We start from the raw sequence: 22,433 nt of genomic DNA, 5'->3' as shown, positions 1-22,433 counted from the left end.
ATAAAGTCTGTCACTGTTTCCACCGTTTCTCCATCTATTTGCCATGAAGTGATGGGACCAGATGCCATGATCTTTGTTTTTTGAATGTTGAGTTTTAAGCCAGCTTTTTCACTCTCCTCTTTCACCCTCATCTAGAGGCTGTTTAGTTCCTCTTCACTTTCTGCCATAAGGGTGGTGTCACTTGCATATCTGAGGTTATTGATATTTCTTCTGGCAATCTTGATTTCAGTTTGTGCCTCATCCAGCCTGGCATTTCTCATGATGGACTCTGCATATAAGCTAAATAAACAGGGTGATAATATACAGCCTTGATGTTCTCCTTTCCACATTTTGAACCAGTCTGTTGGCCCATGTCTGGTTCTAACTGTTGCTCCTTGACCTGTATACAGACTTCTCAGGAGGCAGGTAAAGTGGTCTGTGAATCAGAAGTAGATGTTTTTCCGTAATTCTCTTGCTTTTTCTATGATCCAACTGATGCTGGCAATTTGACTCTGGTTCCTCTGCTTTTTCTAAATCCAGCTTGAACATCTGGAAGTTTACAGTTCATGTACTGTTGAAGCCTAGCATGGAGAATTTTGAGCATTAATTTGCTAGCATGTGAAATGAGTGCAGTTGGGGTAGTTTGAACATTTTTTGGTACTGCCCTTCTTTGTGATTGGAATGAAAACTGACCTTTTCCAGTCCTGTGGCCACTGTTGAGTTTTCTGTATTTGCTGGCACATTGAGTACAGCACTTTAACAGTATCCTCTTAGGATTATAAATAGTTCAGCTGGAATTCCATCACTTCCACCAGCTTTGTTCTAGTGATGCTTCCTAAGGCCCACTTGACTTCACCCTCCAAGATGTCTGGCTCTAGGTGAGAGATCACACCATTATGGTTATCTAGGTCATTAAGATCTCTTTTGTATAGTTCCTCTGCGTATTCGTTCCACCTCTTCTTAACATCTTAAGAGCCTGGGAACTCCGTTTCCCAGCGCACCAGAGGGACTCTAGGCAACTCTGAGAGTTGATAGGCGTTGCGGCAGCGGAAACTACATTACCCAGAAGTCTCTACAGTGCCAAGCGGTGTAGGCTGAGCCAAAAAAAGCTTAAGAGAGCCTGCATACGTGCGTACACATTGCCTGGGGGCGGGACTTCCGGCGTTTGCCTTGTAGTCTTTGAGCTACTGCTGTCCTGCTGCTCACTTATTCAGGGGTTTTCAGTCGCGTGGTGGGCACCGAAGAGACGGAGCGGAAAGCGAGAGGAGATGCGTTGGCCCCGCTGCCCAGTGGCGGTGTGAGGCCCCCTGAGCCCGTAGTTGACGGCAGTGCCCTCGGTCCGTCCTCGCTCTTCCCATGACCGGCGACCGAAGCCGCGGCGATGACGCCGGCTCAGGTGGGTTCTCCATCTCCCGAACCCCACCGGCCTGACTCCAGCCTCCGAGTCCCAGATCCGGACGGAGTGGCCCTGTCAGCCATAGAGTCCAGAACTGAGGGCAGCCTTGTGAGGGGTCGCCCTTCAGCCAGTGGACAGGGGTGAGGGAGAGAGTTCCCTCGGGGGGCGACGGTGCACGGCTTGCAGATGCTCACGAGTCCGGAGCATCTTTTTTCGGGGACAGAGGGAAACGAGCTGTCTCACCTGAAACGACATCCTAAGCGGATGGGAATCGTGGAAGGTTGCGAAGGGAGTGAGGAAGACAGGACCTGTGATATTGTGATTTAGAAGCAATATAGATGTGTTCATTCGGATGATCATAATGTATTTCCCTTGTGTATTTGGTCTTGATCCACAGTTGTAGACTCACAACTGCCAGGACACTTGGAATTCCCTAAGTGTTGAGAGTGATTGTGTCTTGTAATGAGAGTGAGCTGACTTGTGGAAGCACCTCAGGATGGGAGCTGATTACCAGGAGAACCAATTTTAGGTTTTGAGGGCTGCCTGTTTCACTCCCACCTCACGCCCCTTCAAGGAGAGGAGAGGGTCTGGACGTTGAATCTGGCTCCCATAGCTAATTATTATTATTATTTTAAAAATAGTTTTATATATTTTTGGCAGTTTTGGGTCTTCCTTGCTGCCCACTGGGCTTTCTGTAGTTGCGGCGGGGGCGGGGGTGGGGGTGGGAACTACTGTTCCGTGCACAGGCTTCTCAGCTGCAGTAGCTTCTCCTATTGGAAGCACGAGCTCTAGGGCTGTTCAGTACTTGCCACACGTGGGCTCAGTAGTTGTGGTTCCCAGGCCCTAGAGTGCAGGCTCAGTACTTGTACCACAGGGCCTTAGTTCCTCCGAGGCCTGTGGGGTCTTCCCAGATCAGGGATGGAACCTGCGTTTCCCTGCATTGGCAGTCAGATTTATTACCATTGACCCACCAGGGAAGCCCCCAAAGACAATTACTGAATCAGTCATGCCTGTACAATGAAGCCATTAAAAAACCCCAAAAGGCCAGGGTTCGGAGAGCTTCTGGGTTGGGAAGATAGGGAGGTGCTGTTGAGGTGAAGTTCCAGAGAATGTGGAAGCTTCTTCCACCTGGCTGTTCTTGAGCTGTGCGCTTTTATAATCAACCAGTAATCTAGTAAGTTAAGTGTTCTTTTCATTTCTGGGACCTGTACTAGCAGTTTATTCAAACCCAAGGCAGGGGTCTTGGGAATGTGTGATTTATACCCTGTGGGTCAGAAGCTCAAGTGAGCGCCTGGGCTTAGGACTGAATCTAAAGTGCTAGGAGCAGTTTTGTGGGGCAAAACCCTTAACCTGTGGAATATTAACTGTTTCCGGGTACATAGTGTCAGAATGAAGTTTAATTTTTGAGCGCTCTGCTGCTGCCTGAGGATTGCTTGGTTTTGTGTGGGGTGCCCACCCCTCACCCCATTGGCACTGGATCCAGGAACTGGATGAGGTATGGAGGCAGGGAGGCTGGTGAGGAGGACGTGGTCAAAGAATTCAGGAGAATTGTGACAGGAATTTGGATCGAATTGGCAGAATTTCTTGCTGCAACACAATGGCTGTGAGTAGAGAGTAGAAGACCACTCCAAATTTTTTTCCCCTGAACATTTAAGGAATGGTGATGAGGAAGTCTGTGCAGTGAGTGGGATTCAGGGAATGGTGATGAGGAAGTCTGTGCAGTGAGTGGGATTCAGGGAATGGTGATGAGGAAGTCTGTGCAGTGAATGGGATTCAGGGAATGGTGATGAGGAAGTCTGTGCAGTGAGTGGGATTCAGGGAATGGTGATGAGGAAGTCTGTGCAGTGAGTGGGATTCAGGGAATGGTGATGAGGAAGTCTGTCCAGTGAGTGGGATTCAGGGAATGGTGATGAGGAAGTCTGTGCAGTGAGTGGGATTCAGGGAATGGTGATGAGGAAGTCTGTGCAGTGAGTGGGATTCAGGGAATGGTGATGAGGAAGTCTGTGCAGTGAGTGGGATTCAGGGAATGGTGATGAGGAAGTCTGTGCAGTGAGTGGGATTCAGGGAGGAGAAGATCATGAGTTGTGTTTGGACATGGTTATTCTGAGACATTTTGAGATGGAGATGTTAGAAGATGGAGACATCTTGTGGGTAGAGGAGTATAAAGATCTGGAGGATTGGGAAGGTCGCTGGTCTGGTCCTTTCTGAGGGGTGTACTGTGTGGACTGGACCACATTGTAGCCAGGGTGTACTGTGTGGACTGAAGGAACAGAGTCTTAGGTTGTTATTTCACATGGTCTCCATGGTGAGGTGTGCAAGGCCTGAGACTGGAGGTGAGGGCACGGATGGGTGTAGGAGGGAGCAGGCCTGCTATCGGATGGATTCTGACCTGTGTGTAGAAGGATCCATCCAGGTGGACTCAGGAGCTGACCTGCGAAGGAGGTTGAGTGGTGAGTTGGTGTAGATTCTCCCCACTGCAGGCTTCGCAGGCCCTCAAAACCACTCCCTGTAGAACACGGCAGAGGTCACCTGGGCTACTGGAGCAGCCGGTCCCAGACCAGGGTACTACCTCATCTCCTCAAGCCCTCAGAGCAAGAGGGGTAGTGCACTGTCCAGCCCAGGGCTCCCTGAAGCTTCCTCCAGGCTACTGTGTTACAGGCAGGCTCAAAAGGACTAGTAGCTGATTCGCTTGCTCAGCGCCTTCCTGCACCTCATTAACTTAAGAGTACATGACACAGTTACTGACTTAAACACTAATGAACCGATATCCCTCTAAATACACACATGTAGGTAGGCCATTAGAAATGAACATATTGAATTAGTTAAATTTATCCAGACACTTGATCGTTGGTTTGCATGATAATATACATTTACGTATTTGCTTACAATGTGAAATTTTACTTCTCACATCTTCTTAAAACCTTAAAAAGTAGGAGAAACACACACCCAAATTTCAAAACTACCAGTTCACTTCCACTGAAAGTGCACACAAAACCCTTGATTGTGTGGATGGTACCACTGACACATAGTGTGTACTTCTTATGTTTGGTATCAGTCTCAGCCCTCTGAATTGAAACCATCCTTATTCCCATTTTACAAATGGAGACACTGAGGCCCTTGTGCCTTCTAAAATACTGACTTGGTGTGTGCGAGTTCGATAAGGAGGTGGTTCAGACCATGGAGGGGTTCCCAGGTGGCTCAGTGTAAAAGAATCCACCTGCCAATGCAGGAGACACAAGAGACGTGGGTTCAATACCAGGGGTGGGAAAATCCCCTGGAGGTGGGCACGACAACCCATTCCAGTATTCCTGCCTGGAGAATGCCATGGGCAGAGGAGCCTGGCAGGCTGCAGTCCATGGGTCACAAAGAGTAGGACACAACCACTGAGTAACTGAGTGCTCATACATGTCAGACCAGAGACTCCAAATGGTGGGGAGATATAAACGCGTTTGGTGGTTAGTTTGGCCCTGGAGTTGGTGGGTAAAGAGTAGGCCAATACAAAATGGAAGGAAATACAGCACATGCAGCTGCTTATGGGGTGAACTACCTTAATTTTTGTTACAGGGCCTTGTGGTCTTTGAGGACGTGGCCATATATTTCTCCCAGGAGGAGTGGGGACTTCTTGATGAGGCTCAGAGACTCCTGTACTGCCAAGTTATGGTGCAGAACATTGCACTTCTGTCCTCCGTGGGTAAGGCCCCCTGCCCACCGCAGCGTCCTGGGCCGGGCTGTGCTCTTCGTCACTTTCTAGGGCTGCCACTGACCTTCCCACAATTGGTTCTCATTCTGTAGGTTGTTTTTTCGTTTCATTTATGGTTTCCTCTGCTGTGCAAAAGCTTGTAAATTTGAATAAGTCCCATTTCTTGATTTTTGTTTTTATTTCTGTCGCATTGGGAGACTGACCTAAGAAAACATTGGTCTGATTTATGTCAGAGAATGTTTTGCCTATGTTCTCTTCTAGGAGTTTTATGGCATCACGGCTTATGTTTAAGTCCATAACCATTTTAAGTGAGCTTCGTGTCTGGTGAGAGGGACTGTTCTACTTCATTGATCCACTACTGGACTGTTTAGACCTGCTTTGTCCTTGTACTGATCCCTTTAGAGTGTGGGATTTCCTACAGCGGGCCCCATCCCTCTCCCAGCCTTTCCTCTTTGAGTGCTCTCTTCAGGCCCAGGTGGTTGCTTACCCTGAGCAATAGGAGGGCCCTGGGTGCCTGACAGGGTGGACATTATTTCCGTAAGGTCAGGAGAGGCTCAAGAGCGCATAGCCCTGGTACGTGGGGGTGAGGAAATGGTGAGACATCAGAGCTGGGGTCCTGTCACATCGGGCGTGTGTCCTATATCCAGCAGTGTGTGGTGCCAGAGTCCACACTTCACTTCCTCCTTTTCTTCCCCATTGATTTTTTGACTCTTCACTCCTGGCCCTGGCTCTCATCCATTCCTCTCCACTGCTCCTTTTGCAGTGTTCTCAACATAACCTCCATTTAAAGTGGTGGAACATGTGCATGCATCCTTAAATACTCCTTGTCGTCCAACTGCCATGTTGCATTTAGACATTTGGGGTCTGGACAGAACCTTCTGCACATTGCTCACCAGTTACCAGTAGCCAGGCCTTGTTGAAGTGAGCTGTAGACCTTCCTCCCCTCCCTGCACCATACCCCTTCCTCCTGTCCTGGCCTGTCAGTTGTCTGGGCTCTGCCCTCGGATGAGCCTCCCAGGCTCCTCTCTGCACCCCAGGCCTTCCTCACATGGGCTCTAGTCCCAGGCCTCTGCAATCCCACAGACTTATTGCTGGGCTGGTATGAGACACACTGATGGGCCCACCTTTATTAGCATCTCTCCTTCCAGGTTGCCGGCATGCCACCCAGGATGAGGAGGCCCTTTCAGAGCAGCATGATGTGGCTGCAAGGTCACAGGTCAAGACTCCAAAGCCAGGCCCATGCATCCAGAAGCCTCACCCCTCTAAGACATGCAGCCCACTCTTGAAAGACACCTTATGCCTGGCTGGGCACGGTGGGACACAGCCTGAGCAGGAGGTGTCCGCATGTGGGGAGAGTCCTTCCCAGCATCCAAAGGAGCCACATCAAAGGAGACTCCCTGGATGGGGTGAGGGGAAGACTTGCTGTGTGAAGAATGACAGTGTTCACGTGACAGACGAGACCTGGCCATGTCGGGAGAGAGGGCAGGAGTTCCTAGCCCAATCCAGCACTCTCCAGCACCAGACCCCTCACACAGAAGGGAAACTGCACAGCAACATGGAGGGCAGGGCAGCCTCTGAAAGTGGGCAGGATGATGACAAGTGCAGTGACTGTGGGAAGACCTTTAGCCAAGAACACACAATTGTTGAGCACCAGAAAAACCTTTGCTGTGAAAGCGGGAAGACCTTCATCAGAAAGTTCCACCTGGTTCAGCAGCAGAAAACTGACACTGAGACAAGACTCTCTGAGCAGCTTGGATGTGGAAGGTTCTCTGCACAAAAGTCTGGCTTCACTGCACACCATCGAGTTCACACTAGGTTAGTGCCTTATGAGTGCAGCCAGTGTGGGAAGTGCGTTAAGGACAGCTTCACACTCACTGTTCATCAGAGAGTTCACACGGGAGAAAAGCCATATAAATGCAGCAAATGTGGGAAATTCTTTAGGTACAGCTTCACGCTCAAAAGACATCAGGGAGTTCATATTGGAGAAAAAACATATGAGTGCAGCGTGTGCAAGAAATTTTTTGTAGACAGCTCCAGGCTCATTATTCATCAGAGAGTTCACACTCGGGGAAGGCGTTTTGAATGCAGCAAATGTGGGAAATTCTTTAGGTACCACTTCACACTTGAGAGGCATCAGAAAGCGCACACTGGAGAAAGGCCTTATGAGTGCGGCATATGCGGGAAACTCTTTAGGCATAACTCAAATCACATCAGGCATCGGAGAAACCACACTGGAGAAAGACCTTATGAATGCACTGTATGTGGTAGAGTCTTCAGTCAAAACTCCCACCTCATTCGGCACCAAAACGTCCACACCAGAGAAAAAACTTATCAATGTAGCAAATGCGGGAAGTTCTTTGTGGACAGCTCCACCCTCATTATTCATCAAAGAGTCCACACTGGAGAAAAGCCTTATGAGTGCAGAGAATGTGGGAAGGTCTTCAGGTACAACTCCAGCCTCATTAAACATCGGCGAGTTCACACTGGGGAAAGGCCTTATGAATGCGTCAGCTGTGGGAGAGGCTTTAGCCAAAACTCCCACCTCCTTCGACACCAAGAAGTTCACACTAAAGAGTACTGCAAACAGGGAAGACTTCAAAGCAAAGTCTGATCTGATTTAGCACTGGGATGGACTGCTATCTAGGTGTTTAAAAATTTTTTTAATTGTGAAGTACATGTAACAGAGAATTTACAGTCAACCATATTTAAGTGTGAGTTCAGTAGTAATAACACATTTACATTGTGCACAAATATTCAAAAGTCTTTTCATCTCATACAAGTAAACCCACCAGACAGCAATTCTTCGTCCCCCCTCTTACTGACTGACAACAACTATTCTGCTTTCCATGTGTGAATTATTCTCACTGGGTAACTTATATAAGAGTCATCAAGTTATTCTTCTTTTGTGGCTGGCTTATTTAACTGACCATAATGTTCTTAGGGTTCCTCCATGTTCTAGAATGTGTCAGAATTTCATTCCTTTTTTGAGTAATGCTCCATCTTCTGTACATCCTACTTTTTCTGTTTCCTTTTATCATTGGGCACTTGAGTTGCTTTCCCTATTTGGCTGTTGTACATAATGCTGTTATAAATATAATGGCATAAATATTTATTTGGACCCTGCTTTCAGTCCTTTTAAGGTATATTCCCAGACGAGTTTTTGGATCATATAGTAATTCAATATTTACATTTTTTGAGGAACTGAAGGGCTGTTTTCCATGGTAGTTGGGCTGTTTTCCATTGATACAGCTCGAGGTTTCCAATTTCTCTACACCCTCAGCAATGTTTTTATTTTCTTCTTGTTTTATTTTTTATTACACTAAGGGACATGAGGTGATATTTCATTGTGATTTTGATTTGCATTTAATGATGTTGAATAGTTTTTCATCTGCTTGTTGGCTGTTTGTATTAGTCCTTTGAGAAAATGTCTCTTCCAATCCATTGCCCATTTTTTAATGTGGTTATTATGGTCATTGTTATTGTTATTTAGATGTTAGAGTTCTTATATATTCTGTGTATTAACTTGTTATTAAATAGTTTGCAAATATTTTCTTCCACTCTGAGGGTTGTCTTTTCACTGTGTCTACTTAGTAATTTTTTTTTTTTGCACAGAAATTTTAAAAATTAGTGTAGTCTAGTTCATTTCTGTTAATGTTGCCTGTGCCTTTGTTATCATGTCCAAGAAATTATCACAAATCCACTGTCATGAAGCCTTTTTCTTATGTTTTCTTCTCCGAGTACTATGCTTTTAAACCTTAATATTTAGGTCTTTCATCCACTCGGCGTTCCTTTCTCTTTTTTTGGCCACATCACACGGCTTGCGGGATATCAGCTCCCAACTAGGGACTGAACCAGGGCTGCAACAGTTTTGTTAAAAACCAAGAACAGATATCTGTGCTTTCTTGCTTTCTCTGCTTCTCTTGTGGCTCAGCTGGTAAAGAATCTGCCTGCAATGTGGTAGACCAAGGTTCAATCCCTGGGTTGGGAAGATCCCCTGGAGAAGAGAAAGGCTACCCACTCAAGTATTCTGGCGTGGAGAATTCCATGGACTGTATAGTTCATGGGGTCGCAAAGAGTTGGACACAACTGAGTGACTTTCACTTTCACTTGCTGTATCTGGAGTATCGCCAGCCTTTTGAGCCCTTTGGTAAGAATACGTGCCCCACCCCCTTGATTGGTTAGTGTGGACATCACCTAGCTTTGCCAGAGGACTGGATCTGGCTTTGCTGGCAGTTTTCAGAGGTTTCCCTTGTTCAGGGTCATTAGTGATTGTCTCCTGATAGTCTTGACAGATTTTTCCAGCCTCCATTTTATCCGCTCCTCAAACTCCAGGCTAACCTTCCTGGTTCTTGCAATAAAGGTCTTTTTTTTTTTAATTGAAGTATAGTTCATTTACAATGTTGGGTTAATTACTGCTGTACAGCAAAGTGACTAATTATACATACATATTATTTTTTTAAAATATCCTTTTCCAGTATGGTTTATAATAGGGTATTAAGTAGAGTTCCCTGTACTTTACAGTAGGGTCTTGTTGTTTATCCATGCTATGTATAAAAGTTTACATCTGCTAATCCTAACTTCCTATTCCATTCTTCCCCTCAGTCTTATTGTTTAAGCTATCTTTACTCTTTAACTTTTTGTGACCTAAAGGAAATAGCAGGAGGACAACAAACAGCTCTCAGTGTAAATCTGGCCTACTTGTATTGCTTCCTGAGACTTTCTAGGAAAATCTGAAGGGCCCCTGCACCAGGATCTCATGCCCTAGACATGAAAATTATTTGTGGATCCACAGTCACTTGGGGCAGATGGTTTGCAAACAGCGGTATTTGGCAGTAGCCTGAGTTGGGGCCCTTGAATTTAGTGAATGTCCCTTGGCAAAACTGAGAGCTGTCTTCTGAGATCCACTGTAGGAGCTGTGTCCTGAAGAAAAAACTCATGTAGGTATATGTCCATGGACTTAAGATCTAAGAAGGCCTAGGGGTGAGAACCATATTGTGTACAGAAACAGTGACTGGGTTAATAGGGACTGGGGGAGATTGCAGCAATGTAGAATCGATAAAGTGAAGTCGCTCAGTCGTGTCCAACTCTTTGCAACCCCATGGACTGTAGCCTACCAGGCTCCTTTGTCCATGGAATTTCCAGGCAAGAGTACTGGAGTGGGTTGCCATTTCCTTCTCCAGGGGATCTTTCTGACCCAGGGTTCGAACCCAGGTCTCCTGCCTTGCAGGCAGATGCTTTACCATCTGAGCCACCAGGGAAGCCCTTTAGAATGGATAAGCCCCTTCCAAACGGACATGTGTTTCAGTAACTGGCTAAGTGGGAAGAGAGTGTACAGAATGAAGGACCTACAGTCCAGTCCATGGAAATCTGGGTGCATCCCCTTTAAGAAACCTGAAACCCCACCCGCGCCTCAGAGCCCAAGGATCCTCCTCTCCAGCAACTCTTCTGTGGTGTGGGGGAACCTTTCCGGATCTGGGGAGCACCGCCTCTTACCTGGACCTGGGACCCAGTGAACTGCTTTACCCAGAAGGCACTGCGCCGCACCTGTCACAGGATCACTGAAGACACAGGCACTTCCGTTCTGGAGGACGATGTCTGGGCGGGTCTGTTGATGTGCACCGCGGATGACGTTTTGTAAATACGGATGTGTTTACTTGGTGGGGAGCTTGGAAACGTTGGACCAGCCCGAGATCTGGGAGGTGGGAAGCCTGCCCCTTCTGCTTCTCTTGAGGCGGGCACGAGGCAATTTCACTCCACGTGCCCATTCTGCAGCAATAAAGATTCAACTGCAGAATGGTATTATTAATACAGAGACTCGTTTGGAGGTTTGGAGGCCGTTTATCTCCATTCCCCAACTGATCAAAAGGCCAGGCACCGCTACAATAGAATTTAACTCTCTTCTTTTTTAACCCTTCGATTTTGAAGAATTTCCAATTCTTAAGGATACAATCCAAAGGCGCTTTCTGGCTTAGAAGGGGATCCACCCGTGTTGAATAACCTGCAACTGAGAACTGAGGGTCACAGTGTTGCCACAGGTCGCCATGGAAATAGGGGCGCGTTGCCTTTACCAATAGGTCTGGCGCTTCAGACCACAGTTTCTCCCCGACCTTTCCGCCTCCACACGCCTCTGCAACTATCAGGGAGAACCAGAAACGTGCCCTTTCCATGGGTGGATTAGGCGCACAAACTCCTTTACCTCGAGGTCTCTGCCCAGCGCGTCCGCATTGTCCCAGTGGCCGCCCAGAAGATGGGCGTTTCCGGAGGCCCTTGCAGGCAGAGGCGGGATTTCTGGCGTCGCGGTTGTGACGTGGATTCCGGGATTCCACGTGGAATCCGCGTGGTGCCCAGGATTCTGGAGTGCCTGTGTAGGCTGGGAGTCCTCACTGGGGTCCGCTTTGGGGGAGGCTCTGGAGAGGCGAACAGAGGACAGAAGAAAAGATGGGACTTCTGTCCGCTTGGTTATTACGAAACATGGTTGCTGTCGTGGACGGGCCGCCTGTCGCGGAGCTGTCGCCTGGGGCTGCGCTCCTTCGGAGGCCTTGGCAACCGCCCTCTGTCCTTGTCCGCTTCCGGATGCAGCAGCCTAAACTTCCGCGCCTTTGACCAGGAGGAGACTGGGGCTCGAGCTCGACCGTCCTCTCGGGCTCACCACACCCAGGGGAGTGCGCGGGTTCCGCCGGCTTTTCAACCCGGTTCTGCTCACAGGACCCACGGCGGCTGCCGCGCGTATGGACCGGGCTCAGGTGAGTGGAGAGTCCTCAAGCCTTCCCGACTCAGGTGTGGGGGCCGTTGTGTTCTCAGGCTTTCCGAACTTGGCCTTCGTCGCTCCCTTCTCTTGAGTATGAAGGCGGTGGAGGGCGGTCGGTCAGTGACGGTGAACACGTGGCAAGGAACCCCTTCCCAGGGTTGACGGGATGAGGTGCGAAATGGTTTGCAGGGCTTAGGAGCCCCAGATACAAACACTTGGAGGTGAGGCTGAATTAGGCACTTTCTGGAAACGGCAGGTATCTGCGGTTATGTGTGCTGAGAACAGAGAGCAGGCAGTCAGGAGGCCGAACTGGTATGGCAGCCTGGGGAGCTGGACCTCAGTTCTGACGGTGACAGGAACCACAGAAGGTTTATAACACAGAAGGGAGGTGATCTGACGTCGGTGTTGACAGGCTCCCTCTAAGTAGAGTGGAAAGACTGGGGAAGCCTGAGGGTGGCAGGGAGACCAGGCGGAATTTACTGCAATAGCCCAGGTGTATTGATGGTGGGGCCAAAAGTGGACGTTAGAGAGTGTATGGATTTTGGATGTTTTTAAACTAGGGCCGGTGGAGATTTTGATGAGAAGTAGTGATGTTCTGGGACTCTTCACCTGTCCCTCCCTCTGTGCTTGAGTCTGGGGGCCTTACAGTAGGAGTCCTTTTATAGCCCAGCACCCCAAATCTAAGCCAAGAGTTATATGAAGAGGTTCCTGCTTTGGGCAGCCAGTAGGAGGAACGGAAGGGTGCATTAGACTCAGGAACCGCTTGCACAAGTGCTTAAGGGGTTAAGATTGAGTTGGGAGTCATCAAGAAACCACAGGTCTTAATTCTGTCTGTTGAAAAAAAGGCCAGAAGTTGGGCAACAATAGCAGGCTGAGGAGCTGGGCTTCTGTTTTGAAGGTGATGAAAGACATGAACTTCCGGGATGCCTCAGTGGTAAAGATTGCACCTGCAGTGTAGAAGATGCAAGAGACAGGTTTGCTCCCTGGGTCAGGAAGATCCCCTGGAGGAGGGAATGGCAACCCATTCCCGTGGTCTTGCCTGGGAAATCCCATAGAGAAACCAGGAGGGCTGCAGTCCTTGGGGTCCCAAAGAGGCAGACTGACTAAGTGAGCATGTAGCAGGCACAAAAGACACGGCAGATTTGGAAGAGAAGAGAGATGCTCTGAATCAAAACAGGCTCCCTCTGGCTGCTGTCTGGTTGAGAATGGAGTGTGGGCGTGAGGGAGGAGGCTACTGCACTGGTCCACAGAAGTGCTGATGGTGGCAAAGAAAGTCCCAACCGGGCACTGAGGACTGGGTGTGTTGTTCAGGCACTGGGGTAGCAGTGGAGCCTGTCATAAACACAAAGGAGTTCTTCCGGACACTGTGCAGAGTGGTTTCAGGGGTGGGGTGTGATTTGGAAGTGTAGACTGGAAAGTTTTCAGTCTTAAAGGAGGGGGACCCCAGATATGAGGAAGGTGTGGTTCAGAGTGGTGTACCTGGTGGGAGGAGCATGGACTGATGGCCTGAGAGTTGTTTCTGGGAGGCCTGGTCAGGAGGATGCCAGCGGGAGAGTGCTTGGTGCCCTTCCTGCCGGACCTATGGCTTACATAGTCTCTGTCTGCCCGCCTTCCTGATTTTGCTCTGGGCTGCCCACGGTGATCAGAGGGACAGGAGAGGGCAGCCAGGAGTGGTGTCATGGCCGAGTATTGCCTCCGAGTTGGGAGGCTGGGGAGCAGAGGAGTCAGGGGGTGGGAGGTGAGTTGGGGGCCTGGAGAGTCCTGTTGTGTGTGGGCTCAGCTGTCCCCATCGTGGCAGGGTGGTGTGACCTTCGAGGATGTGTTCATGTACTTCTCCCGGGAGGAGTGGGAGCTGCTGGAGGAAGCTCAGAGACTCCTGTACCGTGATGTGATGCTGGAGAACTTCGCACACGTGGCCGCCTTGGGTGAGTCCCTGTTTCAGTTACCTATTGGTACATGTCAAACTACTCCAAAAGTGAGTGATGTAAAACAGTAAAAAGGCCTATGGAAGTTTCAGTGTGTCAGGAACTCGTCACAGCTCACCTGGTGCTTTTGGCTCAGGGTCTGCCATGAGGCTTCTCTCAAGCTCCCAGCCGAACTGTTCTCATCTGAAGGCCGTTCTCGGGAGGATCTCACTCACAAACTCACTCATGTTTTATGTTTCCAAGAGGTCGTTTCTTGTGGCTTGTTGGACTGTAAGGCTGTTAGTCAGAGGCCCCCTGGCTTCCTTGTTACCCTAGCCTTTCTGTAGCGCATCTCAAAGCAGTGAAGGAACCTTCTTTCTGAGCAGAGAGAATGTCCAGGACGGTAGCTTGTCTTTTTGTAACCCGACCTGGAAACAGTGATCCCATCATTTTTCTCTGTTCTGTTCTTAGAAATGGGTCAGTCAGTGCAGCCTCCGGTCAAGGGAAGTGGCTCATGCAAGGGCAAGAACACCAGGTGACAGGTCTTCCTGGGCCATCGGAGAGGCCGCCTGCCACAGGCCCACATGCCTGCTGCAGTGTCCTTGGGTTCGGTTTTTCCCTGGTGCCCTGGGGGCAGCTCTTCCTGTCCTGCCAAATCAGGGGCTCTTCCCCCTCCCGTCTTGGTTCCCAGGGTAGGGGCTGTGGGTGCCCAGGGCTGTGTATAGTGTCGCCTCGCTGAGCAGTCCCGACACCTGCTGCCCAAAGCCTTCCTGGAGGAGGTTAAGCGTTCAGGGCGCTCGAGTTGGCTTCACAGATTGTCCCGGGCTTGGGCCCTTCTAGACCCATGATGTGTCCGTGTCTGTGTTCTGCCCCCACCCCCTGGCTGACAGTTCTCGGGGACGGACTTTGCCAGAAATTGTCGCTATTGACATGTCACTGCTTGTGGAGGGCATAGGGGTGCTCTGCCAAGTCCTCCTATGTGGTTTTTGTCTCTTTAATGTTAACCTTCTCTTCTCTCTGAGCTGGGTCTATCTGGGCCACTCACCTGTGCTATGTTTGTTTGTTTGTTTGTTTTTACGACTTCTACCTTCCAGATCCCATGTAGGTGCCCAGTGGCAGAGAGGCAGAGAGCCCCGGGTGCCTGTGGGTGGACCTGCCTCCAGCCACACTGACAGCCCAGAGCAGGGGAGCTGAGAGAGAGCCATCTGAGGGTTGGGCTCACATCGTACCATCAGCCTGCTTTGTGTTCACCGGTGTTTTCTTGCCAAGGCCCATAGCAGTGCTCACTTCTCCCTTTCCTCACCATGCTTGGCACTTGACGTTGTTCTCCTGTCTTCCATCCCTTGGCTGTTTTCCCACCTCTCTGGCCTCCATGTATGTCACTCATTCTCCTCTGCTCACCCTGCAACGCTCTGCCACATTGACTGCATTAATGTGTCAGGAGCTGTGTTCATATCCATATGTAGTCCTGAAGAGCCAGCTACTTACTTGCAATCAGATTTTCCTGGGCCTGGACAGAGCCTTCTGACAAATGAGCCAAGCTCACCTGACACCAACAGCTGCTGCTGCTGCTAAGTCACTTCAGTCGTGTCCAACTCTGTGCGACCCCATAGACGGCAGCCCACCAGGCTCCTGTCCCTGGGATTCTCCAGGCAAGAACACTGGAGTGGGTTGCCATTTCCTTCGCCAATGCATGAAAGTGAAGAGTGAAAGTGAAGTCGCTCAGTTGCGTCTGACTCTTACCGACCCCATGGACTACAGCCCACCAGGCTCCTCCATCTGTGGGATTTTCCAGGCAAGAGTACTGTTTAAACCCTGTTTAAACTGTTTAGACCCTGTTTAAACCCTTCTTAGAGGAGTGAGTTGGAGACCTCGCCTCTGCTTCCAGTACTGTTCACCATCATTGTGTCTTTACTCATCACTGGAAGTCCTCCATACCTTCCAAGGCCCAGGACTGACTGGGCCCTTCCTCACTGATCCTGGCCCCTCATCCTGCCAGAGGCCTGTGGACTCACTCATTGGTGTGTCACACACTCGGAGGTGATGGACTTGCTGCTTCTTACTGAAGTCAGCATGTCCTTCACTAGCAGCTCTTTGCTTTCAGGTTATTGATGTGAAGCAGACAATGAGGAGGCCCCTTCTGAGCAGTGTTTTTATGGAATTAGTGTCAGAGTTCAGGACTCTTGGGTCCTGTCCACTTATCCAGAAAGCTCACCCATGTGAGACAGGTGACCTGCTCTTGAAAGCAGGTCATTTTAACACCTGGATGAACACCACGGTCATGCCCTTCACTGCACCTGTACACTTGTGACCCCTGTGGGCGAGGATTCACCAGAAACCACATAGTGGTAAGAATCCTGTCAGTAGAATGATAATGTGGCCTCACGTATGAAGAGCTGTCCGTGAGTTAGGGAGACCTTTTATTGCGGGATGTGCAAGTAAAAGACTAGACTTTGGGCGACACCAGGGAGACAGTGATGAACTGATGCACTGACAGTGAGAAGGCCTTCCTGAGCGCCTTCACTCTCAACAACCGGATAACTCAGGCTGAAGTGCGAGCCTGTAGGTGCCTGCTGTGTGGAGATCTGTCCAAGGAGAAATCTGCTCTTATTCATCACAGAAGACTTCATGGTGGGGAAACATCACATGTGTGCAAGGAGTGTGCAGAGGCCTTCATTCACCTGTCTCACCTAAAGACCCACCAGAAATTTCACACTGGCAAAAGACAATATATGTGCAGTGGATGTGGAGAAGCTTACAACAGAAGCTTGCACCTTGTTCAGAACCAGAGAACTCACACCGGGGAAAGACCTTATGAGTGCAATGAATGCAGAAAACCCTTTGATTGTAAAAGCACACTTGTTCAGCACCAGCGTGTTCACACTGGCGAAATGCGTTATGACTGCACCGAATGTGGAAAAGCCTACAGCAGAAGCTCCCACCTTGTGCAGCACCAGAGAATCCACACCGGGGCGAGGCCTTATGAGTGCATTGAATGTGGAAAATCCTTTAGCCCTAACTCCAGCCTCATTAAACAAAGGAGAGTCCACACAGGAGCAAAGTCTTATTTGTGCGGCAAATGTGGGAAGGCTTTTGGCTACAAAGACACACTTGAGCAGCACCAGATAATTCACACTGGTGCACGGCCTTATGAGTGCAGCGAGTGTGGGAGGGTCTTCGGCTGTAAACACATGCTTGTGCAGCACTGGAAAATCCACACTGGAGAAAGGCTTTATGAGTGCAATGACTGTGGAAAACTCTTTAGCCATAGCTCCAACTTCATTGTGCACCAGAGAATTCACACTGGAGCAAAGCCTTATGAATGCAGTGAATGTGGGAAATGCTTTAGCCACAACTCCATCCTCATTCTACAAAAGACACATCACAGTAGAACAAGGCCTTATGTGTGTAGTGAATGAAGAAAAGCTTACATTAGTAGCTCCCACCTTGTTCAACACAAGAAAGTTCACACTGGAGCGAGACCTTATGAGTGCAATGAATGTGGGAAATTCTTTAGCCACAACTCCATCCTCATTCTACACCAGAGAGTTCACACTGGAGAAAAGCCTTATGTGTGCAGTGAATGGAGGAAGGCCTATAGCAGAAGCTCCCATCTTGTTCAGCACCAGAAAGCTCACCCTGGAGAAGGACCTCATGAATACCACAGTTTTGGTGACCCTTTAGCTGCATCTCTTAAACTTGTTTAATGCCCAGAAACTTCAACTGGAGAAAGGTCTTATGAATGGAGTCAATGCACTGTGTCCCTTTTGAAGATTATAGGACTCACACCGGCAAAGGTAGGAATCATCTTGGTACAGAGACAGTGAGATAATGGAGTGGGGATGACTGAGGCTCGTGAGAGGATGGGTATCTGCTCTTAAGGCAGCATCTGTATATGTCCCTGTGATTTTGGCTCTATGGCATGAAAGTATACAGAAATTCTCAGGACCTTCACACCTCTGAGTCTCCTGTGGCCAACACACTGTCTCAGTAAATAAAGGTTTGTGGATTCCTGTACCTCCCTAGGCTGTTTACATCTGGCCATCACTGCACAGGCAGGAACCCCAGCAGTGACAGAAGAGAGAACCAGGGCTCAGGCTTCTCTGACCAGCCAACATTCCTAGTGACTGAAGTGGACGTGGCCTTCATTGCTCTGCAGTTTTTGCTGATCCTGAGGCAGGGCTTATGCTCCTAAGTTATGTGGAGAGGGATATGGTAGAACTAGAACAGTTGGCAGATGGGACTTTCCAAGAAGGACGGTAAATATGGATATTTATGGGGAATATTTAGTTCCTAACATCTTTACTGAGGTATGGTGACATGAAATAAATATGTTAAATATAAAATGTGTTAGGTTTCAGCATGTGTATATACTGATGAGACCAGACATCAAGATAATGGAGATATCCAACACAGCCAAGAGATTCCTTGTGTCTCTTTATACTGTTTCTTGCCCATTCCTTTCTAACCCCCATCCCACAATTCACAAGTAATAGCAAGCATTTTATAGTATTTTATATAAACAGAATCATGTGGTACATATTTTCTGGGGAGTGGGGACTCTGGCTTTTTCACCAGCCATGACTACTTTGAGACTGATCCACTTTGCCACAGGTATCAATTATTCATTTGTATTGTTGAATATTCGTCCACTGTATGGATATACCACGATTGTCTTTTATCCATTTGCCAGTTAGTGGATCTTTGGGTTGTTTCCAGTTTTGTGCTGTCACAGATAAAACTGCTGTGACGATGTGTGTATAAATTATTACTGAATCACCTTCCATTGTATGGTTGTACCACAGTTTACCATTCACTGAGGGATATCTTGATTGCTTCCAAGTTTTGGCACTATGGCTAAACCTGCATTATGCATTGTTTTGTGTGGGTATACACTTTCAGTTCATTGGGGTTCAAGCCTCAGAGCATGATTTGCTGGGTCACATAGTAAGGGAATATTTAGTTTTATAGAAAACTGCCTTCTAAAGTGGCTGTATCGTATTGCATTCCCACCAACAGTAGGTGAGAGTTCCTGTTGCTCCATGTTCTTGTCAGTATTTGATGTTGTCAATGTTTTGGGTTTTGCCGTTCAAGTAGGTATGCTGTAATAGTATATTGTTGTTTCTTTCATTTGCAATTCTCTAATGACATATGATGAATATCTTCATATTCTTTTAACAGCGTCTTTTGCTGAACAGAAATTTTAAACTTTAGTCAAGTCCAAATTACTCAGTGTTTCTTCCATGGATTGTATTTTGGTGTTGGATTTAACACATCATTGCCTAACCCAAGGTCTGTGTCCCCTGTATTACCGTCTATGTGTTTTATTACTGTTTTGTATTTAGGCTCATTATCCATTTTGAGAAAATATTTGTGAAAAGTGCGAGGTCTGTGTCTAGATCACGTGTTTTGTTTTGTTTTCCCCGTGCTGTGCAGCTTGTAGGATCTTAGTTCCCAAACCAGGGATTTTAACCCACATCCCCTGCAGTGGAAGCAGGGAGTCCTAACCACTGGATCATGTTTTTAAGCCCCATTTGTTGAAAAAGACTATCCTTTCTCCATTTCTTTGCCTTTGCTCCCTTTTCAAAGATCAGTTTACTGTATTAGTGTGGATCTATTTCTGTGGTTTCTGTTCCAGTTTTTTCCACTTAGTGAGATAATCATCATGTGGCTGTGGTTTTTTTTAATTTTTTCCTTGTCTTTTATTTAAATGGTGCATGCGTGCTAAGTCGCTTCAGTCATGTCTGACTCTGTACAACCTGTGGACTGTAGCCTGCCAGACTCCTCTGTCCATGGGAACTAATCTTGCATTTCCTGCAAGAAATCCCACATGATCATCTTGTATAATCCATTGTATATATTGCTGAGTCAGTTTTCTGATATTTTGTTAGTGTATTGTATAGATAGATGAATGGTCATGGGTTTATAGGTTTGCTTTTCTCCGACTTTGGTATCAGAGTAATTCTGATGTCAAAGAAGAATGGTTTCCTCCTCCTTTATTTTCTGGAGGAGTTTTGAAGGATGAGTGATACTTCTGTTTTTAATGCTTGCTGCAATTCCTTAGTGAAGGCACCTAAGCCTGGAATTTCCTTGTGGGAAGACTTTCAATAAAAATAGTCAAGTAATTTTTTCAATTTTGTTCTCTTGAACGGCTTTGGAGTATAGTTGATTAAGAATATTCTGTTAGTTTCGGGTGGACAGCAGAGTGATTTGGTTATACATATACATGTGTGTATTCTTTTTCAAATGATTTTTCCATCTAGGTTATTTCAGTGTTTTGAATACATATACTATATATAGTAGGTCCTTGTAGGTTGTCTATTTTAAATGCAGCACTGTGTACATGTCAATCAACTCACTAATCTCTCGCTCCCCCCCCACCCCCCCCAAGTTTGTTCTCTTAAGTTTGTGCATCTGTTTCTGTTTTGTAAATGTGTGTGTGTTTTTTTTAATCATCCCCTTATGACAACTTCAATCTCTTTAGTCAGTAGTGTCTTCACTCTTGGTTTTGTTGTCTTTTCAGTCAACCTACAGTTTTGTCAATTTTGAAAGAACCAACATTTTTCTTCATTGACTTTTTAAAAGTTTTGTTTCAATATTTTGTTCTAATTTTACCATTTCCCTTCTTATCTTTGCTTTAGGGTTTGGTCTTATTTTCCAGGTTTCTCAATAAGGAAGGTTAGGTTATTGACATCAAATAAACTGTAAATAAAGCTATACATTTCCTTTAAATTTTTCCCTTGTAATTAGGATATTGGGCAGTGTATAGTTTAATAAGTCTCTTCCTATTAAATTTGCAGGGATGGTACCAGAGTGGGAAGAATGCTTATGATTTTTCAGTCCAAGTATTTACGGCTGAAATGGGGGAAATCTGGGTTATCTGAAATACCTTCCACTGTCAGGAAGAGATTGAGCTAAGCTGTTGGTGATTGATGTAGCATTATCCTCCATGTCTACCAGAATTTGATGAGGATGACCATGTACAGTCAACTCATCTTGAGTACTAAAGGGTATGGCAGGCTATTGGGCACTTTCCCGTCCTCAGGGCACCCCGTTTTGAGGTATATTCTTTGTGTCAGCTTTTCTTCATAAGATAGGAAAATCTTTCTCCAGTGTTCAGTCTATTTATTTGCAAGTGTTCTTGTCAATAGGCAGTTGGTTGGGATGTGGGCTCCTTAGCCTCTGCTCATCATCTGCAGGGACACGTTTCTTTGGATCCTGTCTTACAAATGTGCTAGTCTGTCCTGAAAACCTACAGCTTACACATATTTTTGTTTCGCTGATTAAATTGCAATCAATTTTTCTTTTTTTCCCTGGTGGCTCAGAGGTTAAAGCGTCTGCCTCCAATGCGGGAGACCCGGGTTTGATCCCTGGGTTGGGAAGATCCCATGAAGGAGGAAATGGTAACCCACTCCAGTACTCTTGCCTGGAGAATCCCGTCAACGGAGAAGCCTGGTAGGCTACAGTCCATGGGGTCGCAGAGTCGGACACGACTGAGCAACTTCACCTTCACCTTCACCTCAGGTCTGGATTTTAGGAGCCTTAGACTTCCTTTCCTGACCTTTCTATGACCCTCAGGGTTTTCGTGGAGAGAACCCCCTGTTGATCCTGATCAGTTCCCAACCAGCTTTTGTCACCTTATCACACAAGCTTAGCGCCTTATGTTCCAACCAACATGTATACAAGTTGTATAAATTAGATGACCTTAGATGTACCCTAAAGAATTCTAAATTTTTAAATAACTACTGCCGGTCTTACTTGGGTTGAAGAGAATCTTTAGTTATATGTTTTAATTCAGCTCAGGCCCAAGGTTTAAATTCTACAATTTTCTGCATGTGACTCACAGCTGGGGTCGATCTTCAGAGGTAACTGGCATTTGGAGTTTTAAGAGAATTGTTGGGAAAAGGTAGTGAAACTGTGTGTGCATGCTAAGTTGCTTCAGTAGTGTCTGACCTTATGGACTGTAGCCCACTAGGCTCCTCTGTCCATGGGAATTCCCCAGTCAAGAATACTGGAGCAGGTTGCCATGCCCTCCTCTAGGGGATCTTCCCGACACAGGGATCAAACCCATGTCTCCTGCATCGGCAGGCGGGTTTTTTACCACTAGCACCACCTCAGAAACTAGTTCCCCTGTTGAGTTTAACCTCCCTATCCAAAAATCTATCCCTTTTCTTTTCTCCTCTTACCTAAATCCTGTGCTAAATTCCACATTAATAATACTTGAATATTACAAAAAGTCATTAACAATGATTATGTAGTTAGTGAAATTGGGAAAAATATATCGTTCTAGAGAAACTTATTTGTTATAGAGGAAATAAAAAGTTAAACTTAAGATCTCAATGGCTACAGTTTATTACAGTGAAAAGGATACAGATGAAGACTAGCAAAGGAAGATGGCAGAATGTGACAGACTCCAAGAGGAACCACGTTGGCAGGTTCCAGTTGCCCCCTCACTTAAGTCTTGGTGTCTCCGTTTCTGGCTTGTGCGCCTCTGGAAACGTTACCTGGTTTGGTAACAACCTCATATTCACAGCTGGAAATTGCCACAGTTTGGAGTATTTGTATCAGGGAAATTGGCAGACACTACAATCAGGAGTCAATTTGCTGTTTTATAAATTTTTGAGACTTTAGACAGTAGTGCAGAATGAGTTAATAATGAGGACTATATATGGGGAATACCACAAACATTCATTCCACCCAGCCAAG

At 47.2% G+C, this 22,433-nt stretch overlaps 2 protein-coding genes across 3 annotated transcripts; both read left to right on the top strand.

Annotated features, from left to right (window-relative positions):
• The first annotated feature begins 389 nt into the window (after positions 1-389).
• On the top strand, positions 390-8,627 carry LOC112441491 (zinc finger protein 548-like). 2 transcript variants are annotated; one of them, XM_015458463.3, is made up of 3 exons: positions 390-1,375; positions 4,940-5,066; positions 6,224-8,627. In XM_015458463.3, the coding sequence occupies exons 1-3, from the start codon at positions 1,361-1,363 to the stop codon at positions 7,684-7,686; spliced, it is 1,605 nt and encodes a 534-aa protein (XP_015313949.2). In that variant the 5' UTR covers positions 390-1,360; the 3' UTR covers positions 7,687-8,627. The 2 variants fall into 2 exon arrangements, with proteins under 2 accessions (XP_015313949.2, XP_015313950.2); XM_015458464.3 differs by lacking the exon at positions 4,940-5,066.
• Positions 8,628-16,216: 7,589 nt separating this feature from the next.
• Positions 16,217-22,059, top strand: LOC132342758 (zinc finger protein 304-like; the record flags this gene model as incomplete). The annotated part of the gene is given in 1 exon segment (XM_059877344.1): positions 16,217-22,059. A coding segment is annotated over 1 exon segment (1,218 nt), but the record flags the coding sequence as incomplete, so codon positions are not given.
• Between the last annotated feature and the right edge of the window lie 374 nt (positions 22,060-22,433).

The sequence above is a fragment of the Bos taurus genome, chromosome 18 (genome assembly GCF_002263795.3).
Source record: "Bos taurus isolate L1 Dominette 01449 registration number 42190680 breed Hereford chromosome 18, ARS-UCD2.0, whole genome shotgun sequence".
In the NCBI taxonomy this organism is placed as follows: Eukaryota; Metazoa; Chordata; class Mammalia; order Artiodactyla; family Bovidae; genus Bos; species Bos taurus.
This window is presented reverse-complemented; position numbering and strand designations above follow the sequence as displayed.

What these genes read in the sequence shown, in the direction of transcription:
- LOC112441491 (XM_015458463.3), top strand. An exon ending in TGCACTTCTGTCCTCCGTGG is followed by an intron (nt 5,067 to 6,223) that starts GTAAGGCCCCCT and finishes CTCTCCTTCCAG; the next exon opens with GTTGCCGGCATGCCACCCAG.